General features: G+C 44.2%; 1 protein-coding gene across 7 annotated transcripts in view; it reads left to right on the top strand.

Moving 5' to 3' along the window:
- The window catches only part of DGKG (diacylglycerol kinase gamma), a 205,367-nt gene that overhangs the window by 164,006 nt on the left and 20,491 nt on the right, over positions 1-20,870 (top strand). For all 7 annotated transcript variants that reach the window (XR_007408100.1, XR_007408101.1, XR_004811855.2 and 4 more), the window contains 2 exons: positions 14,687-14,807; positions 17,547-17,607. Coding sequence is in view for 1 of the 7 variants with exons in the window: in XM_025451551.3 (XP_025307336.1) it covers positions 14,687-14,807; positions 17,547-17,607 (182 nt within the window). In the remaining 6 variants the exon portion in view is untranslated. The remainder of the gene's footprint in view (positions 1-14,686; positions 14,808-17,546; positions 17,608-20,870) is intronic.

Below are 20,870 nucleotides of genomic sequence, written 5' to 3'. Positions count from 1 at the left end.
TCACTCTTCCCTTCTCCAAACCCCTGTCTGTTCCCAGCTGACCCTACATCAGGTGTGGTTCTCAGGGCACCTATCAGAGCTGCCTGCAGGATCTGCAGGGTAGGCCAGGTATGCTTTTTGCAGCTTCCAAATGAAGGCCACACAACCTGGTTCTCAGAAGTCTGTTTCTATAGAAACTATGATGTTTCCTATGTAGCACTGAAATCCCAGAATCACACAAGTCTCTTAGAAATTCATTGTGTCCTCTAGATAAGGCAAGTAAGAACCAGCAAGGTGAAGTGGCTTGGCCTTGGCCAAACCCAGACTGAAGTGCAGGTCTTTTGGCTCACATGGGCCAATTCTCGATACACTAGAGCAGGCATTGGCAAACTTTTCCCGTAAAGAGTCACATAGGAACCATTAAAATAGTTGGGTTTTGTGAGCTATACGGTCTGTTATGCAACTTCCTAGCTCTGTCCACTTAAGGTGAAAACAGCCATAGACAACACACAAATGAAGGGGCATGACAGTGTTGCAACACAACTTTACTTACACAGACAACAAGCAGGCTGGATTTGGCTGTCAAGCCATGGTTTGCCCAGCTCTGCTCTAGCACCTCATGTGGTCCACAGCCAGCAGCAAGAGCATCACCTGACAGTGTCAGAAATGCAGATGTTCAGGTCCTGGGGCAGACCTGATGAAGCTGAATCTGCATTTCTACAAGATGCCCTGGTGATCATATGTGTATTGAGGTTTGAGAAGCATGGCCCCAGTAAGCCTGGCTGCTCCCCCTAAGAATGCAAAGAAGAAACTTTATAGATTAGAAAAATGAGACCCAGGGAAATTCATGGACCTTCCCATGGTCACACAAATTAGTGGATATGGGATAGATCCCAAGTCCTACTATTTCAACATAGAATTCTTTCTGCACACACAGCAGACTAGTGGCCCCAGCCTCCTCATTTCTGGCTGTTCCCAACCCAACTAAATTCACTGGAAATTTGAGAGCAGCAGTCCCTTATCCTTCCTCAGCTGACTTCTGAATCAAGAGGGCTCTGACTCTAGCTGTGACTCTTCCTCTTCCCCATCTCATCCGCAACTGAGACCTGGGAATTGTACCTCTGGAGGCTGCTCAGCATTGGCAGGGGGGAGACTTGCTCACACAGGTTCAAGCTGGAGTTAAACTTCAACTTAATTCCTGCCTTAGGAATTTTCTATTTTGCTGCTCAAAATAGAACCACAGAGCCAATGAACCCTTCATTCTTCACATGCAGAAGAAACTTCGAGACTAGCTCTTTGGCAGGCCTAGACACCTTAGATTTTTCCCTCTTCTGCTTACCTCACCTTGGCCCACACACCAGTCCCTGTTTCTCTGTAGCAGCTTCTTAGCCATTTGATACCAGGTGTCTGCTAAGACCCAGCACACAGCAAAACTCCACGCTGGCCACACGCTCCATACAGCCTGAACGTTGTTCTTCATCTGATCCTAATTTGGGTAAGAAGTATTTCATGTTCTTAATCAATTAATATGTATTGGGCTGCTTTTTACTGAGCACTGACTTATGGGCCAAGCCTGTTGCATATTTAATTATAGATCTTCCTTGACTTAAATGGGGTTACATCCCAGTAACCCCATTGTAAATTGAAAATACTGAAAGTTGGAAGTGTATATATACGACCTCTAACCTCCGGAACATCGTAGTTTAGCATAGCCTACTTTCTGTTACCCACAGTTGGGCAAAATCATCTAACACAAAGCCTGTTTTATAAAATGCTAAATATCTCAACCAATAAAATGAATCCTGTGCTGAAACTGGGTACAGAATGGTTGTCAGCATATCCGTCATTTACCCTGTGATTGTGTGGCTGACTAGGAGCTGTGGTTTGCTGCCCCTGCCTGGCATCAGAGACAGTATGGTACCACATATCACTGGCCTGGGAAAAGATCAAAATTCAAAATGTGAAGTGTGGTTTCTACTGAGTATATTGCTTTTGCATCACTGTAAAGTCAAAAGATTGTAAGTCGGAAACCTTTTGTGTTTAATACACTTTATGGCCAAGGACACTGAGGTTAATAGGGTTAAGTGGCCCAAGAACACAGACAGTACATGATACAGCATGAATCAGATCTGCCTTCAAGTACTGTAGTGCTCCACGTGCTGTGGAGGATGCAAGCAAGTGTGAGGTATCCAGACCTCCAGGAGCTCACAGTCTACCTGCATGAAATATATGGAGAACATTCCTGTTACCACTGATATGATAGGCGAGCACCATGGGATGGTAGAAACAGAGTATCATAGTAGTGGCGGGAGGTGGAGCAGATAAGGAGGGCTTTCCTTAGGAACTTGACCCCAGCTGCCAGTACTCTATGCCCTGGGCCCAGGAGATGATCAGGAAATATTTGATGTAAGAATGAATGAATGAGCCAGATGGGTTGTGTAATGCTGACACATGAAGCTGCAAGGACTTGACAAGACACTGAGTGAGAGAAGGGGAACGGGGGCTAGAACATTAGCATGCAGAGGTAGCAAAAGGGAAGGCTAGAAAGATAGAGACCCTTGAGTAATGTGCCGTGGAATTTGTCCACAATCCTCGAATAATTGGAAGAGAAGAAGAGGTGAAGGTATTTAAGCTCAGAGCAATAAGATGGGAGAGTAGTGTACATGGAGGGTAGAGGACAGAGAGGGGGACTGGCAGCAGGAGGACCAGTTCAGAGGCTAATGCAGAATGCAGGCTGAGAGCAGTAGGGCCCGGGACTGAGACTCAGTGGCCCAAAGGAAGAATGAAAAAGGAACAGAGGGACAGGTGAAGGGGACGCTGGCATGTGGGTGGTTCCTCCCTCCCCACAAACCACCCAGCAGCATCCCAGCTTCTTCCCACACATTCTTACCCTCCTGTCTGCCTCCACACCAAACCATTCCCCATGCTCGCAGAATGGACACCTCATACCGGAGCCTGGGTCTTTTCCACCTCCAGTGCACTGCCAGCACCCACCTCTTCCCATTTTTAGGCCAATCCGTCCAATACTTGTTAAGCATCTACTTGAATTTAGCACTAGATGCTCGAAATATTTTATACTCATCATCTCACTTTAATCCCCTACAGCACCCTTGAGAAACACTTTATAATTAGAAAAATGAGGCCCAGGGAGGTTAATTGACCTGTCCAAGGCCACAGTAATTGGTGGATCTGGGACTAGAGCCAAGTCCTAGTATTCCAAACATGGCATTCTCTCCATATCCACCACAAAACCCTCCCCCAACTCTCCCTCCCTGGCCAATCCTGACCCAACAACCAGAAAAAGTCCCTCCTGATCACAACTCTCTACTTTTGCATTTCTGGGGCAGGTGGGTGGTGTGCACATCTCTCTGAGCTGTGATTAGCTTGGTGGGTGTAGATGTCTGCAATGTACCTTATTATATGTGTCATGCCTGAGAATCAGGTTTGAGTTGAACTGGAAAATCTCACCACTAATTGATTTATTTTATTATATACACCGTACCTGGAACTGAAGCTTCTCAAGCTCTATGAGCAAAATAAAGCCAGATAATATACCAACAAAATACCAACAATAGCATTTTACATTCAAGCCGAGAAAGCCTTCCATTTAATAAGATTGTGCAGCCAAGAAGTCTTCCCTGAGAGGAGCCGAGAAGAGGCTCGCTCCCTCCATGCTCACTTCCCTGCCATCAGACACCCTATCACCCTATCCAAGGTATTTTGTCTCTGCCTTGAGTTCTTTATTCAGAGCTTATTTTTGGAGTCAAACAAGCCTTGGTTTGAATTCCAGCACATGGCAGTTTGGTGACATTAGGCAAACTCCTCAAGCCCTCTGAGCCTCAAGAGGGTTTTGTTTTTGTTTTTATTTTTTTTTTTTATGTTGAGATAATAGTTTCTATCTAACAGAATTGCCATGAGGGTTAAAAGCAATAACCTTTGTAAAGCTCTAGGCCTGGCCTACAGTCTGGGGTCAGTAATGGTCATTCTCTTCATGTCTTCGTTGGGAACACCCAGTCAAGATTCCCTGTTCCTCCACTGCCTTCCAGACTATAGAGACATTCTTATTCTTGGTTTTCCTTAGAGACATGATAGTGTCAGACCCTCACTTCAGAGCCATTTCCAGGAGATCATTTCTTCCTGGAAACTTCCCCAGCACACTGCCTCTCCTCTTCTCAAGCACTTCACCCTTGTGCATAGAGGGGCTTAGACGCCCCCCTTCCACAAAATACAGAGCTTTTGTCAGAGCCCTGCCCAACCCAGGAAGAGAAAGCCACACAGGATGGAGGCCCCACTCTTTCCTCCCCACCCCACCACACAGCAGGCTTTCAGGAACCAACAACAATGGCCATTGTGAGCCTGAGCTTGGTCTTTCTCTTGCCTCAGTGTAGAGTTGCACAGAATGTTCTGTCAGAAGTGTTAAGGAATGGTAAGGATTGCTGCCAATCTCTTGATCCAGACATGGAATGCTACTTTTGTTGGAACAGTTCAAACAGACTTGAAGGATAGATTGCCCCCACCATAAATCAGGGAGAACAGAGGCCGGAGGAAGAAAGTGACTTCCCCAAGGTCACACAACTAGACAGCCAGAGCAGAGACAAAACTCCCAGCTCCTGTCCGCTAGATCAACACATTCCCCTTGCCTCCAACCCTACAGCCTCTCCTCTTCAGAAAGCAGAGACTCTGGGCTGTTTCTCCATCCTACCTGTTTCCCTCTGAATTATCCAGAGGCAAAGTTCACTCAATAGCCACTCTTATGGGGCTTTACAGACCCCTGGGAGTAGAAGAAATCCGCAAGCAAGTATGACAACAGCAGGGCACAAAGGAAACTGCCTTCAAAGGAGGTGCCTAGCTAGACCACGGGCGGCAAACTATGCCTGAGGTATCTCCAGATCCTCCTCGACTCCTTGCTCAGCCCAGAAACAATGGATGACTGTAGGATTCTCTCTCTCTCTCTCTCTCTCTCTCTCTCTCACTCACACACACACACACACACAAATGCAGGAAAAGGAAAGGAACTAAAGAAACTCATTTCTAAATAAAATGCTGAGCCTCCTCCTTGCTTTAGAGTAAAGAAGTAGAAATAGGGGTGCTTCATTTGCCAGGAGGGGCAGTCATCCCAAAAGCTCAAGGTCACAGTATCTCTGGCTGTCATGGTATGTCTGCTTTTCTTCTCAGCATTTCATTCTTCCCTTACCTTCCCCCTCCCTCTTTTCCTACCCCTGCCTTCCCTACCTTCCATCTCCTCATCACCTTTTTTTCCCCCTCCTGTACTGCCTTCTTTGGGTTACATTAATGACCATCTGCAGAGGGCCACTGGCTTACCATGTAGCAAAGACAGGATGTTCTGAAGACACCCCTTTCTAAGGAAACATAAAATCACAATAATTGCCACTGTTTCTTGAGGGCTTTCTGTGTGGCCTCTGTGCAGGGCTCCTGATTGCTTCACTTCTAAACTTCACCACGCACAACCCTGCCAGTGAATTATTAAATCAACGTTTGCCAGATAAAAGACAGACTTGGAGGGGGCACCTGGGTGGCTCAGTCCATTGGGCATCCGACTCTTGATCTCAGCTCAGGGTCACAGATTCAAGCTTCGCATTGGGCTCCATGCTGGGCATGCAGCCCACTTTAAAAAAAAAAAAAAAAAGGAGGGGGAAGAAGAAGATGACAGAGCCAAGGAAGCAAAGTGATTTCTCCCAAAGTAATAACACTAGTGGGTGCCAAGCAGTAGTAATTGATGTAAGTCTGTCCAGAACCCATGCTCTGTACCCACAGTTTGTCTCAGGGGCACATTCTTCATGTTGGGTTTTCAGAATGCTGGGGAATGAGCCCTCCTGCCTGCTTGGTTTGCTGGCAAAGGCCCCTCTGCCCCTATCCGGTGTCTGAGCAAGGATCTCTAGGAAAAGCATTGATCCTAGACTATTTTTCAGGGCTGGTGTGGTTGGGATCCCTAAAGGCCTGGTGCTTGGAGAGGCCAGATGGGAATGTGTCTGTCAGTTACAGCCTTCCTTCCTTAGCCCTTTGTGCCCTAGGAAACCCCACAGCCCCTCCCCTCCAGAAAATCAAGAAACAGCCTTGTGGGGTTCTCCATCTCCCCGCCCCTGGGCTATTTTCAGGCTGCCAGGCTTCTAAGTTGGCTTTGAAGCTTTTCAGCCCAGAGCAGTCTTTCATCCGCACAGACCAGACCCAGTGGGAAGCTGAGGCCGTCTGATCAGTGCCTGGCTTTGTGGGGCTCTGGGTGCCTGAGCCGCCAAGGGCACGTGGCCCATCTCCATGGAAATTTGGAGGCAGGAGAGGAGCCCAAGGTGATACCTGCCACAGCTTTGGCAGGCCGAGTCTGAGAGAGGCCTGCCAGCTACCACTCACTTCTCTAGACTGTGGGGGCTGAACCTGGCCCCCCCACAAGGTGAGCTCTGCTTGCATCCTTCCTTCTGAGGAGAGCAAGAGGATTCCCCCGCCTCCCTCCAGTGTGGGTCAGCTTCTCCATAGCACCATGATAAGGAACATTTCTTATTGCTGTTTATAGAGCACCTTCACATTCTTTAAGTCTTTTGCCCTCAAAATAACTCATGAAGTAGGCTTTATTATTGTGCCTATTATGGGCAGAGACCTGGGGGAGTTTTGCCACCCCCCAAATTCATATGTTGCAGCCCTAATCCTCTACTTCAGAATGTGACTGTATTGAGAGATAGGGCTTTTAAAGCAGTGATTAAGATGAAATGAAGGCAGTTAGGGGGGACCCTAATCTAATCTCACTGGTCTTTATAAGAAGAGGAGATTTGGACGCTCAGGGAGAAATACCCAGGATATGCAAGCTCAGAGGAAAAGTGTGTGAAGAGGCGGCCAGAGGGTGGCCATCTGCAGACCAAGGAGAGAGGCCTCAGGGGAAACCAGCCCTGCCAGCACCTTGATCTGAGCTGTCCAGCCAATACAACTGTGAGAAAATAAATTTGTGTTGTTTTAAGCCACCTGGCCTCATGGGATTTTCTTATGGCAGGCTTAGCAAACAGCCTCAGAAAGGACAAGTAACCTGCCCCTTATGGACACAGAGATGAAGCTGAAGCTGTTAGCCCCAAAAGCAAGACCTTGTGCAGTGTTTCTCAGCATTCTCTGTCAACTCCTTGTCTACCAGAGACCATTTATCAAGTAGGGACAAATTCCTTTTTGCATTTTTAATTAGTCAGACACATACTCCAGCTTCAGATGAGCATTAGCTAAGCTGCGTTACCCACTGAGCTGATAGGACTCCAGCCCAAAGCAATGACACCTAATAGCTCACCTGTGCTGCTATAACCCAGGTAAAGGGACAGTGCCTACAGGTGTTATTCTATTACACAGATGCCTGAAGGATAGGGGGCAGGCTTCCTTGCCAATATGGTGGGATGGTTCAGAAACTCTGTGGGCACCATCACATAGGGTTTCAGCACCTCCACTCAGGATTTCTTGGTTCCCTGGGCTGGCCCATTGCAACTCTCAGACCTAAATCTGTAGTATGACTGAAGGGGAAATGGGTAGGAATGGGGTTGAGCGTAGCAAGGCAACCTTTTAAGCTAAGGATCTCCCGTGGTATAGCAAGCAAGAGCCTCAAATCATGCCACTCATATGTCCTGAGCTTCCCTTGAATCTTAAATGACTGAATTTTCGTTAATGTGAACCAGAAGCCAAGATGAGAATGATCATAAAAATTATGCATCAAGAGAGAGAGGTAAAAACCAGACTGGGTCATCATTACCTATTATATGCAGATTAAATAAGTTAAGTCATGGAAAGCCTGCTACCTAGTTCAATCTAGGCAAGTTAGTATTATTATTATTATTATTATTCACTATCTTTTTCCTCTTTTGGGTCAAACCTGTTAAAGTCTTTGGCACTAAAGCATGTATCTTATTCACTTTATTCAACAAACATTTATTGGGAGACCTTCTATGTGCCACAGGCTAGGCTAGTTGCTAGGGTTACAAAGATAAACAAAACAGGAAAACATCCGCACTTTCAACTCTCACTGGAGTTGGGAGAGTGATATGTCCAGAAACAGTTGTCGTTGGGTGAGATCCATTATCTGAGCACAGGAGAAGGAAGAAGCACAGTGCCTGGGGAATCCAGGAGAGTAAACAGGAGCTCTCCAAGCAGAGGGACACCTGTGCAGGAGAACAGGGCCAGCTAGCAAATGACCGCGTATGCCTGGCTAAGGAGCCTCCAGAGCCATGGAAGGTTCTGAAGAAGGGAGTGGACATATCAGACGTGCCCCTTAACTTGAATGCTCCAACCCCTCCTGCCGACAGTGGGCAGGCCCAAGAAAATAAAAGCAAGATGAGACTGTTGAGATCAATGAAGTAGGAAAAGAAGCAGAGAGAAGGAAGAGATAAGAGGAAGGAGAAAGACTGAGCGGATGCTCACTTAAGGTAGAGCTCCCCTGAGTTCAGGGCCTCTGTGTGGAGGTGTGAAACTATGAGGACCATTGAAGATTTTGAAAAAATTTTAGCCTGGATACTAGGATTTGGGGACACTTGTGCACAGCTCTAAGAATGTAGATAAACAGATAATGAATGGAGAGTTGTCAGGCTGAATCTGGCAGATAAGGAAAGTGAAACCAGGAGACTTTTAGTGCCAGACATGTTCACATGCAGTTCTTCCATTTCGATCTCATAACTGTATGTGAGGTCAGTATTATTCCTAACTCGTAATTTTCAAGAGAAAAAGCTCCAGATCAAAGTAGTCAGGAAGTAACTTGTTTCTATTCTTTTTCACTCTAATTCCTGCATATATTTTGGGCAGTTTTATTGCTTAAGGCTCAGGTTCTCAATCTTGAGCATGCCCCAGAATCTTCCAGAGGGCTTGTCAGAACACAGACCATTGGGCCTAACCCCGGGCGTTTCTGATTCAGTAGGTCTGGGGTGGGGCCTGAGGATTCATGTTTCTAATAAGTTCCTGGGTGACACTAATGCTGCTGCTACAAGACCACACCTTGAGAAACACTAGCCTCTGGGGATGATCTACCCAAAGACCCGGCCCAATGGTTCCCAATTGGTGCTACCTTTTGGAATCCCCTGGGGATCTTTTTTTTTTTTTTTAGGTTTTTATTTATTTATTCATGAGAGACAGACAGGCACAGAGACACAGGCAGAGGGAGAAGCAGGCCCCATGCAGGGAGCCCGACATGGGACCTGATCCCGGGTCTCCAGGATCACGCCCTGGGCCAAAGGCAGGCGCTAAACAGCTGAGCCACCAGGGCTGTCCCCCTGGGGATCTTTAAAAACAAACACTGATCCCTAGCTCTTGGGCCCACACATTCTGATTTAAGTGGTATAGGTGCAATCTGGGCATTGTTATATGTAAAAACTCTCCAGGCAACCCTAACATGCAGCAAAGTATGGCAACCATTGACCTAGCCTCTTTGCCTTGATGCTAATGCTCATTGCCACCCTCTTCTTCAGCTGCCTAGCTCTGAGGCCACAGTAGGAACCTGGTATGTACTAGCACTGCTCACAGCACCTCTTTCTTTTTTTTTTTTTTTTTTTTTTTTTATTTATGATAGTCACACACACACACAGAGAGAGAGAGAGAGAGAGAGGCAGAGACACAGGCAGAGGGAGAAGCAGGCTCCATGCACCGGGAGCCCGACGTGGGATTTGATCCTGGGTCTCCAGGATCGCGCCCTGGGCCAAAGGCAGGCGCTAAACCGCTGCGCCACCCAGGGATCCCACAGCACCTCTTTCTAACTCTCCTTCTCCCACCTTCTCCTAGAACTCATAACACCTCTCACTGCCTTCTCCCCTTCCTCCAGTCCTTCATCTCCCTGCATGTTCAAAGTAGACCCTCTGCTATAGTATTACAACCATCTCTTGCCCACTGCCAGTACATCAACCCGTTGTTCTGTCTTTGACCACATCTACCTGGAAAAGTTTGAGGAGGAGGATCTAAACCAGACTGCAGGCATGTGAATGCAGGGAGGCTTCTTGAAGTTGATGGTACTTGAGTTAAGTTTTGATGAAGAAGTAAAAATAGAAGTGGACGTTTCAAGCAAGGGTACAGCATACAAAGAGGCACAAAGGAGGAAAACCAGAGAGTTTACCTAGAAAACTACACGGTGTTGTGTACGTCTAGAGCAGGTACCTAGCCCTACAGGTGTCAAGGAACAAAACTGCAGAGGCAGCCTCTTGCCAGATGGGGACAGGCCTTGGGCATCAAGCCAGGAAGTTCACATCATGCTTACAAGTATGAAAAGCAGTCAGTTGATGGGTTTCTCTAAATGGCTTTTAAATTATAACATTAATACATACTTAGAGAAAAATAGGAAAAATGTAGAAAAGCATAAAGTAGAAAATAACAATGTTCTTTAATCTAATTATCCAGAACTCCCCACTGTTAAGATTTGAAGGGAATTTGTCCTTTTCTCCTATGCATATTCTGATGGAGCTGAGAGCATGCTGTGTATAAATAAGTGCATATCTCACCTTCACACTTAACATGATATACATATTTAACGTTTCTGAAATTTTGTAAATATCTTAATGGCAGCACAAAAGTCTATCATCATAGACACCATATACTTTATCTAACTCTTCTCACACAGACGGAAATGGGGAAGGAGCGGGGGATGTCACCATTATAAATGATACAACAGTGTTCATGTTTGTGTGAACTTAGATCCTGTCAATGAGTTCTTGTGATTGGTACCAAAAAAAGAATTAATGAATCAACAGTATGAAAATCGTAGACTCCCATTGTCAAATTTCTTTTTGAAAAGTTTTTCCCAATTTACACTTTCATCATAGGTGTGAAAGAATGCACATTTCATCTCTTCTTGCCAGCACTTGGTGTTGTGATTGGTGCCACTGAAGGATTTTTGGTATGAGGATGACATGAGCAGATTTGCATTTATAAAATCACATGCTGGAGGCTGAGTCAAGAGGGCCAGATTGGAGCTGCTGCTATTGACGTCCTTGCTGTTCTTGCTTTGCTTTCACATTCTCCTTTTTCCATTTCCCCATTCTTCATCTTTTTTTTTTCCTGCTCAGAGAGCATATATTGTTCCCTGCACACAAGCACAAGGCTTTGTTACCAAGAGAAGAGCTGAAGGGCCTCTTGCTGTGGTTGCAACAAACTTGTGCCTAGTTCAGTGACCTTCTTCTTATAGTTCTGTCAAATGAATAAACAAATGAATAAATAAATAAATCTATTTCTAGGCAGTAATTCTCTTTAGGTGGAAATTTTTTTTTTTTTTCAAAGAAATTGCCAAGTGAATTTATTACTAAATTAATTTCTTTCGGCATCCTGTGACCATCTAACCCTACATATGATCATCTCTGTCCCTGGAACATCTTTGCTCTTCTTCCTTCTTAACCCAGCAAATTACCTGTCATTCATGCGTCAAGACCTTCTTAAACATCTGTGACACCTTCCTCCCATACTTAGTCCAGTAGGAATCAGTTACTCAGGCCTCCCTGTCCCTATGGTTCAATTATAGCATTTTTTACACCCAACACATTTTCTCCCACTTGGCCAAGAGCCCCTCAAGAGTAGAACATTTTGTATTCTCAATTCTTGTCTGGCACTCAGTTGCTACTCAGCAACTTATGAATGAATGAATGAATGAATGAATGAATGAATTCCTGTTTTACTAAGGTGCATGGACATTCCAGCTTAAACACTAATGAGTTGAAAAGTGTAAAGACAATATGGAGGTGATGTAAATTGCCAAAGCCACACTCTGAATCATTGGTACCAGGTAAAACAGACACCTGGTATACCAGATGTCTTGATCCTGGATTCTGAGTTCTCAACACTAATTGTTCTGAGTGCTTAGATATTGAGTTGCATTCTATTCTGTTTCATTTTAACTCCAAATTTAATTTGTGCATATGTGTCTCTGTGTTAAAGAAAGTAAAGGGAATTAAGTGATGCCAGATGATCCCAAAGTATGTATCAAAGAAAACTACCATGGACTGTTTATAGATATCACACAAAAGAAGAGCCCTGTGGTCCCCATAGGTTTAGAGAACATTAAATAGATTTCTTTGTCTCAGAACTTCCTGGTAGGCATTGTAGGAAACTGAAAGAAAGATCACCTAGGCAATGGTGGAGAAATAGAAGAGCAGTCAAGTCTCCCTTCAATGGTAGACAGGAGTCATCCTAGCCTCTTTACGCCAGAAAAGATTTAGAGTACAAATTCAAAAGCAGAATGGCAAAAAGTATACCAAGATCCTAGCCCCTTACCCTGCATTTATCTCCTCAGTCCCACATGTGTGTAAGCCTCTGCCCCCCACCCACCCACCATGTGGATGAGATCAGCCTTCATTACTTCTCTTCTAGAGCCAGGAAGCAAGGTAATGTGTGGGAAGTGATAGCTGCAAGGTAATGTGTGGGAAGTGATAACAACTTAAAGCCATTCAACAGGAAAATTTGTTAAAAGACCAAGACATTGTAAAAGCTGAAACACTTGAGTCTATTAAGTCCCCTGCTTCTTAGAACATTTTGTTACCAGAGAATGTTTCAAGGAGGGAAAACACTGAACTATCACAGCACTGTCAGATCCTGAAGCCTGCTACAAAGAGCAACATTTTACAAGACATCTGTCTTTCTGCCATTAGAGGAACCTCTGAAAAGTTCTGCTGCTTTTTTCTCCTACCCCAGTATAACTCCCCCACCCTCCTCACCCTTAGACACACTCCTCTATTTCTCCTCCTGCCTCCTTGTTCCTCCCTTCCTTTCCCCCTCTCTCATTCATAACCCATGCGATTTCGCAGACACTGTTAAAATGACACAGTAAGCTAAGACTATCCAGTGGTTATTTAATGCTCTTTGGTAAGAAGGGAGCTAATTAAATGACTAGAGGTTTAGACATTTGTTGTTTATTGGATTCAAACTCCTTAAGAGAGCCTGGAGCATTCTCCTAAACAAACATTGCTCTTTCATGGCTTCTTGTTCCAAGCCCAAATGAGATGGAGAGTTTAAGGAGACAGCATCTCTTCACAGATATGGGGGTAGGGTAGGGCAAGAGCCAGAGAAGAAGAATGGGAGTGTGGATTGAAATAGAGGGGAAGGCTTATGGGCCTATCATAGAAAGATGAACAAACACAGTTTGTGTATCTGTTGGCCCCTGCCGTCCATCAGTGAGCATCAGTAGGTTAGACTGGAGCAATATTGACACATTTGTGGTCAGCTCAGTGGTTTGCTTAACTCTTCACTAGAAATATATCCATCAAGAGAGTGTTTTAAAACAATAGTCTTCCAAACAAAAAAGTAAAGACAAACCCAAATATCTCCTTGGCAATCTTTTTTTTTTTTTTTTTTCCTCCTTGGCAATCTTAACAAACACTGTTACACTATACCAGGAGGCACCTTAGACAAAAACCATCCATTAAGTAAATAAAAGCATTCACTTTCTAGTTTGGGGGTAATAATAGGATGTTAGTGTCTAGATGCAATCTGTGAGAAAAGTACCTTTGCCTTCATAGGCAAAAAAAAAAAAAAGAAGAAAGAAAGAAAGAAAGAAAGAAAGAAAGAAAGAAAGAAAGAAAGAAAGAAAGAAAGAGAAAGGAAGGAAGGAAGGAAGGAAGGAAGGAAGGAAGGAAGGAAGGAAGGAAGGAAGGAAGGAAGGAAGGAAAAAGAAAAGAAAAGAAATCTTTTAAAGAATCTGCCTTTTTGTTTTGCTTCTGTTTTAAGTACGAAAGTTGTGTTGTAAAAGTGAGTCTCGTCCCCAACATCAATCCTTGATCCTGCCATTGCTTTTGTAAGAAATTAGGCAGGTACAGATCAGGCCTCAGGAACTCTGAAAAAAAAAATGTCTTCCAGGTGCCAAATCAGAAGTAACTGCCATTGTGAGAGGCCATTGATCCAGTGCCTGAGACTCATATTTTCTGTCTTGCTTTTTCTACGTGGACTCAAAATAATGTGGTATGGGTGAAATACTCTTTTCCTTGGCGCAGATGAGGTACCTGGTGTCCTGAAAGAGGTCAGTGATTTCCCCAAGGATGTCCAAGGAGGTTGGCTCACCACTGGCTTACCACAGGCCAAATTTGAGGTTAATTAACCATCAGTCATCATCATAGGGCCATGATGTTATTTGAACATTCAGAGAAAAGAAACTTGAACCAGCTATGTATAAGGACTTTCATCATCATTCCTTTCCTATCCTAATCCCAAACCAATGTGTCTTTAGCTGCACTGAGGGTGCGTGTGTGTTGAGGGGGAGGAAGATTGAAAATCAGTTTGGAAATAGCTGGTTCATCATTTGTTACCCTCCATTTGAAGAGGCTTCCTGAAATGTCAACCTGTTCATTGGATGCATTTAATGTTCTGAATCAAAACCTTTTTTCATTGGAATTGCGTTTCTGTTCATGAAAAGGTATATTTATTGACCTTTGGGAAAATTCTCTATTCAGAATGAGTATGAAAATACTGTTTGGTGGGGGATACCTGGGTGGCTCAACGGTTTAGCGCCTGCCTTTGGCCCAGGGCGCAATCCTGGAGACCCGGGATCGAGTCCCACGTCGGGCTCCCGGCATGGAGCCTGCTTCTCCCTCTGCCTGTGTCTCTGCCTCTCTCTCTCTGTCTCTCTCTCTATCATGAATAAATAAAAATATTTAAAAAAAAATACTGTTTGGTGGGAGATGAAAGGATATGGACAGATCTGGGTTTCTGACCAAAACTGGCCTGAGGAACAGAGAGATGTGTATGCACTGCTTCTGCTTGTCTTACTCTGCAGACCTCAGTGACCAGCTCCTTGAAGTGGTGGGGCTGGAGGGAGCCATGGAGATGGGGCAGATCTACACTGGCCTGAAGAGTGCGGGCAGGAGGCTGGCCCAGTGCTCCTCTGTCATCATCAGGTATGCTTCCTCTTACCCAGTGGCCTCCGAGTCTTTCACCCCCTCAGTATTCGTACACACAAGGACTAGGAAGTCATCTTTGGATTTCAGTGCAGGGAGAGTGAGGTACAGAAGATAACATTTATACAGGATTTCTTTAGGGGCACCTGGGTGGCTCAGTGGTTGAACATCTGCCTTTGGCTCAGGGTGTGATCCCGGGGTCCTGGGATCAAGTCCCACCTTGGGCTCCCCACAGGGAGCCTGCTTCTCCATAGGCAGAGGGACCTGCCTATGTCTCTACTTCTTTCTCTGTGTCTCTCATGAGTAAATAAATAAAATCTTAAAAAAAGAAAAAAAGAATGTCTTTAGAGACCATTTCCCAAACAAGGTATAATGCAACCATCCAGGACATCAACTGAAGGGTCGCCCACGACCTGTTGGCTATTATTTTTACAGTGAATTAGTGAAATTCTCTAGCCATACAAGATTATGAGGTCCAGAGGACCAGAGGTCCAACTCCTTGTCTTTTTTTTTATGATTTGGCCAACATATAGTACATCACAGTTTCAGAAGTAGAGTTCAGTGATTCATCAGTTGCATATAACACCCAGTGCTCATCACATCACATGCCCTCCTTGATGCCCATCCCCCAGTTTCCCCATCCCCCCACCCTCCTCCCCTCTAGCCACCCTCAGTTTGTTTCCTATGGTTAATAGTCTCATGGTTTGTCTCCCTCTTTGATTTCTTCCTTTTCAGTTTTCCTTCCAGTCCCCTATGATCCTCTGCTCAGTGCTGCCTTTCTTATCTTTACAAATTAAGATGCCAGATGCATGCTAGAGGGCACACTGTGACAAAAACCAGGTTCAGGTTCTCTGCTTGCTCTTTCTTTGATAGTGGCCTTCGAAATACTGTTTCCTCTCTGCCTTTGTAAAGCCAAACCATCATCATGAGCAAATCGGTCCCAATTGCCTAAGAGGGTGATGCTTCAGGAGGATGTGGACCCCACAGGTCAGTCACTGCAGGCTGCTGGAGGAAATCAAGTCTAATAGAGGGGATCCTCTGATTTCAGTTACTTCTGTTGAGTCAGTAAAACTCATCAGATTCTTCTCCACCTGATTATTTGAGAAGTCTTTATTCCCTTCCTTTTCCCATCTAATTTTTTCAGCTCAAATCTTTTAGCGTGCCTTAAGGATCTCCTGGAGGAGCCACAGTATGTGGGTTTCCCAGAGATATTTGACCACAGAACCCTTTTGTCCCAAAACCTCTTGGGTGAGTGTCCTCAGCACACTTTTGGGGAAATGCTACTCTTGGCACTACCTTGCCTCCCTCAGAAAGAACCCCAAAGCTGGTTCCCTGACATCTCTTAGCTGAAGGTCTATCCTACTAAACCCTGTTGTTCAGTGCTTCCCTGGATCTTCTTTGTCTTTTCTGTTATTATCCAAAGCTTTGCTTGCGTTCTTTCTGGGCTCTTGTCATGCTGGGGCCCCTAATTTCCACATTAATCTCCATACTTCTTTCCTTGTCCATCCTCCATGACTCTAGCACTGAGTAGGTCCAGGGCTGATACAGACCACAGAGGTGTAACATCTCAGTCCCAGGGGAATAAAAAAAAAGCCACATGTAAGAGGAAGGACTTTTTCTTCATATTCAGTAGACCTATTTTAAGGTAGAGACAGTGAGCCAGGATCCCCATCCTCCTGAGCATTTCCCAGACACGCTCCTCAGCCCCAAGAACCAAAATGCCACTCTCTCCTTTCCTGATTCATTTTATTATTTTTTACTATTAAATATTCTCAGGATCAGTCAGACAATCATTTACATCAACACATAGCCTGTGTCCCTCATTTTTTTTTTATTTCAAAAGCAGGGCAGATGCCAAACCCAGGTGAGAGCTTCCCAGCCAGTGGGTGGCTACTGTTCCCTGCTCACCCGACCAGAGACTTCCAAAAGGGCTTGCCTTTTTCTCCTGAAGGCAATCCAGTAAGAGTGCATATCTCTTCCACAGAAAGAAGTCAAAAGACCTCCTCTCTCTCCTTTTCAGAATCCATATGCCAAAGAAGCCTTGTCCCAAAAAAAGAAAGCAACACTGTCTTCTCTCCAACTACCATAGGGACAGTATTCAAAATGACCCCACTTGCCAGCTAGGCCAGGTTCTCAATCCATGGAACTACAAAATGCCCTGGTGTTTGAGACATAAAAGAGAGGATAGTTAGGAGCAGGGGCAAGGCAAGACACACTCAGACCTGAGCTGTACCTTGTATACGTTGAAGACGTTACCTCATTGACATGATGCAACCTCTCACTCAACATAGAAACCAGGCCTTTTCCCATTTCATAACCTTTCCCATTTCACTGTGGAGTTTCTGGCACAGTCCATAGGCCCTCCGGCTGGTTGTTGACTGAGGGTCTGCTCAGCAGCGGTGCTGCCATACTTGTTGGCCACTGTTTACCAGACTTCCGTGGACTTCACTGCTCACTCCAATCTTTTAGCATGCCTGAAGGATCTCCTGGAGGAGCCACAGTATGCAGGTTTCTCAAACTAGAGTCTGAGCACCAAAGCAACAGAATCACCCATAGCCTTTAGTCAGAATTCCTGAGGTGGGCTCAGAAACCTATTTTTAACAAGCCCTCCAGGAAAGTCTTTGGGAACCACTCCTAGGTGGGCAGATAAGGTCTTCCCACTCCTGTTTCCTTTGGGGGGACCACCCTCATTCTTTGACTCCAGAAGTCAGAGCTCACTGTGTTTTCTTGGAATTCCAGAACAAACAAGCTGCTGCCCATGCAAGTGGATGGAGAGCCCTGGATGCAGCCACCTTGCACGGTGAGTTTTGCCAATCTTAGAGCTGAGGGTGAGAAGCTTTATCCTGGGCCCCTTTTAGGCACTGACAATATGAAATCCTTGACTCTCAGAGTTGCAGGGGCTTGGGGAAATCACCTACTGCAGCCTGTCTTCCACTTTATTCATCCACCCTTTCACGTACCTGCTCAGCCTTTATCGAACGTCCACTCTGGGCCAGGCACTGTGAGGTACCAGTTCCAAAACTGAATGAGACAAAGACCTGTCTCCAAAGCACTCACACTTATAGTTGGTGAATTCTAAGTTTTCATCAGCAGTATCCTTGAGCATCTCCTCTTGAGTCGTTGCAATGGCCGAGAACTTGCCACCTCAAAAGGAAAGCTTGTGCTGTTGATAAATAAGTAGAATTGTGAGAAAGCATCTCCTTGTGTAGAAGCCAAATCTGTACCCTTGCCCTGGAACTTCTGCCCAGTGGCTATGACCACTGGGGCCTCTGGAGGAGAATCCCCATGGCCTACACACTTTGCCATAGGTGCACCTGCCTGAAATCCCCACTGCAAGGGAAACGCCAAGTTCTCACTCAGCACCCAGCACTGTGCCTGGTTTGTAACAGTTGCACAATGATATTCATCGAACGATGAGTGAAGTGTTAAACAAATGAGCAAACAAAATAAAGGGAGCATCCTCATTCCCTGTCTTAACCATGCCTATGTTTGCCCTCCATTGAGCTCTACTACGGGGGCCATGCATCCTTCATTCTTAGCTAGAAACCCAGCCAAAAACTCGATGATGAAGAGAAACCACTGTCCTGGTGTTCAGGGCCGGGATGTTCACAGGGATACTACATGAGTATCACCTTCAGTACTGTCGTGGATGTGCAAACCTCCGGAGGTTCTGAGCTCCCCCACTTGCGGAGTATTCAGGTATCTCAAGAACCTGCTATTTTGAGCCCTCAAACATCAAATTTTCTTCTACTAGAGAAAGGGTTTGCATGAGATTTCTACCAGGCCTGAGTTGTAGATGTGTTTCCATCACTCTTTGTTCCATGTGACTTCTACAGATTATAAAACTGGCCCCTGGAGATAGACTCTAGGGATGGCAACTTCTATAAAGGGTATCAGAAGCAGAAATTTTTCTGCAAAACCTTACCTCAGTCTTCTGGCTTCTATGAAGACTAAGAAAAAAAAATGAAAACACACTACAGCAAAAACTAATAATAGCTTACCACTTTGTTAGAATTAGAAAGGATGGAGGAAATTTCTACTACTTATAATTTTGATGGAGCTAAATTGAGAGAAATCTATCCAAACTCCTCTTGTCTCCTAAAAAAAGGCTGAAGAAATCAAATCCTCTCCCACCTGGCTCAGCGAAATCTGAACACTGGATTGCCATTTCTTTTACTGCAGGGACTTAGTTTTGGAAAGAGCCAAATCTTTCCAAAGATCTTCTCCTGTCCCACTCTGACCTTCTCTCCATGCCACCCTTCGGAGATTTCAACTCACTGTGAAAACACTCATGATCCAATGATCTTAAGATGTACAGTCTATGGATAGCCATGTGTAAAGATGTACGAGTCTGCTCGGGCTGCCATCACAAAATACCACAGACAGGGCAGCTTAAACGACAGAAATTTATTGTCTCATGGTTCTGGAGGCTGGAAGTTTAAGACCAGGAGCTGGCAGGGTTGTTCTCGTGGCTTCTCTTCTTTACTTGCAAACAGCCGCCTTCTCACTGTGTCCTCACGTGGCTTTTTCTCTGTGTGTGCACACTCCTGCTGTCTTTTCTTCTTATTTTAAGGATGCCAGCCCTTGTGAATGAAGGCCTTACCCTTCTGCCTTTGTCAAAACTTAATTACCCCCTTAAAGGTCCTCTGTCCAAATATAGTCACAATGGGGGTTAAGGCTTTAACATATGAATTTGGGGGAGACATAATTCAGTTCATTTGAGAAGGTCATCTTAAGGTTGCAAGAGTGAAAACAGAAGTACCCTTGTTGAAACGTTTTCCTGAAGGCACACACCGACTGGGAGGTAGTGCCCTAAGGTTATATTAACCAAGGCTGAAAGCGCATTTCAGGGAGGCCTGAAAGGAGGGAGGCCTCATTAAAGGCAATAGTAAAACTATGCCCAATTTTTTCATTGCCTCTCTTCACTTTGATAATGAAAAAGTATAAATTAGAAGAAAACTTGAATAATTAGATAATCACGAGTGAAATCAAAAACAGGGTGCACACCTTTCAAATCTGGGAAAGTTTAAATTTCATGAACCCAATCAATGTTGAACTCTGACAGAAAGCAAATAATAAGCAAACATTTAATTTAAGTTTTCATTTTAATTCCAGTTAGTTAATATGCAGCGTTATATGAGTTTCATCTGTACTCTATAGTGATTCAACAACTCCATACATCACCCTAATAATCACAAGCAAACATTTAAAAACTTTTCAAGGCAAAATGAAAGAGGTTAAGGCTAAATATATCAATAATGACCTTAAAAATGTGCTACAGTCTCCTATTAAAAGAACAGTACTCTCATATTTGGTTAAAAATTAAAATCCAACGATGTGCTTCTTGGAAGAGCTATGCCTAAAACAAAAGGATGGGTATCTTTTATTTTATCCTTTATCAGACATAGAGAAATTAAAAGTAAAAAATTATATTACTAATTATATTAATTTTAAGCAAACTAACCTTCCAACATACCAAAAGCACAAAGTGGAATAAAGAAGGTCACTTTTTATTTGATAAAAGGCACATTCATTTCTGAGATGTAATTATGACTGAATTATAGGTGTGCAATAACAGAATCAAAAAAATACATACTGTGAAAAACAGGATGAATATATGTTCTGAGAAGAAAATTGATATAAAAGAAGAAGCCGACAGAGATACAAGTATGGAGAGACTTTAAAATATTTGTTTCTGCCTTTGAGGTCAAGAAGCAAAAATAAATATCACAGTCCTCAGATGAAATAACTATAACCTATAAACAAATTAAATATCTCATTTCTTTCAAGGATCCAGAGAGTATTTACTAAAATAGATCTTAAACTAGTTCACAAAGAAAAAAAACTATATAAAACCAGGAGGAAAAATCATAAAGGTTATTTTATTTTACCGTAAGGCAATGAACTCAGGAATTAATAAGAGAAGGTTAAATGAATAAACAAGCAAAATCCAATCACTTGGAGATTTTTAAATTATCCTAAAGAACGGTAGACTCAAAAGGAGATCAAAACCACCACCATAGATTTCCAAAATTATATTATTTCCAAAAATAATAAAAATCA

The sequence above is a fragment of the Canis lupus genome, chromosome 34 (assembly GCF_003254725.2).
Source record: "Canis lupus dingo isolate Sandy chromosome 34, ASM325472v2, whole genome shotgun sequence".
Classification (NCBI taxonomy): Eukaryota; Metazoa; Chordata; class Mammalia; order Carnivora; family Canidae; genus Canis; species Canis lupus.
Note: the sequence above shows the minus strand (reverse complement) of the source record. Positions and strands in the feature narration are given on the sequence as shown.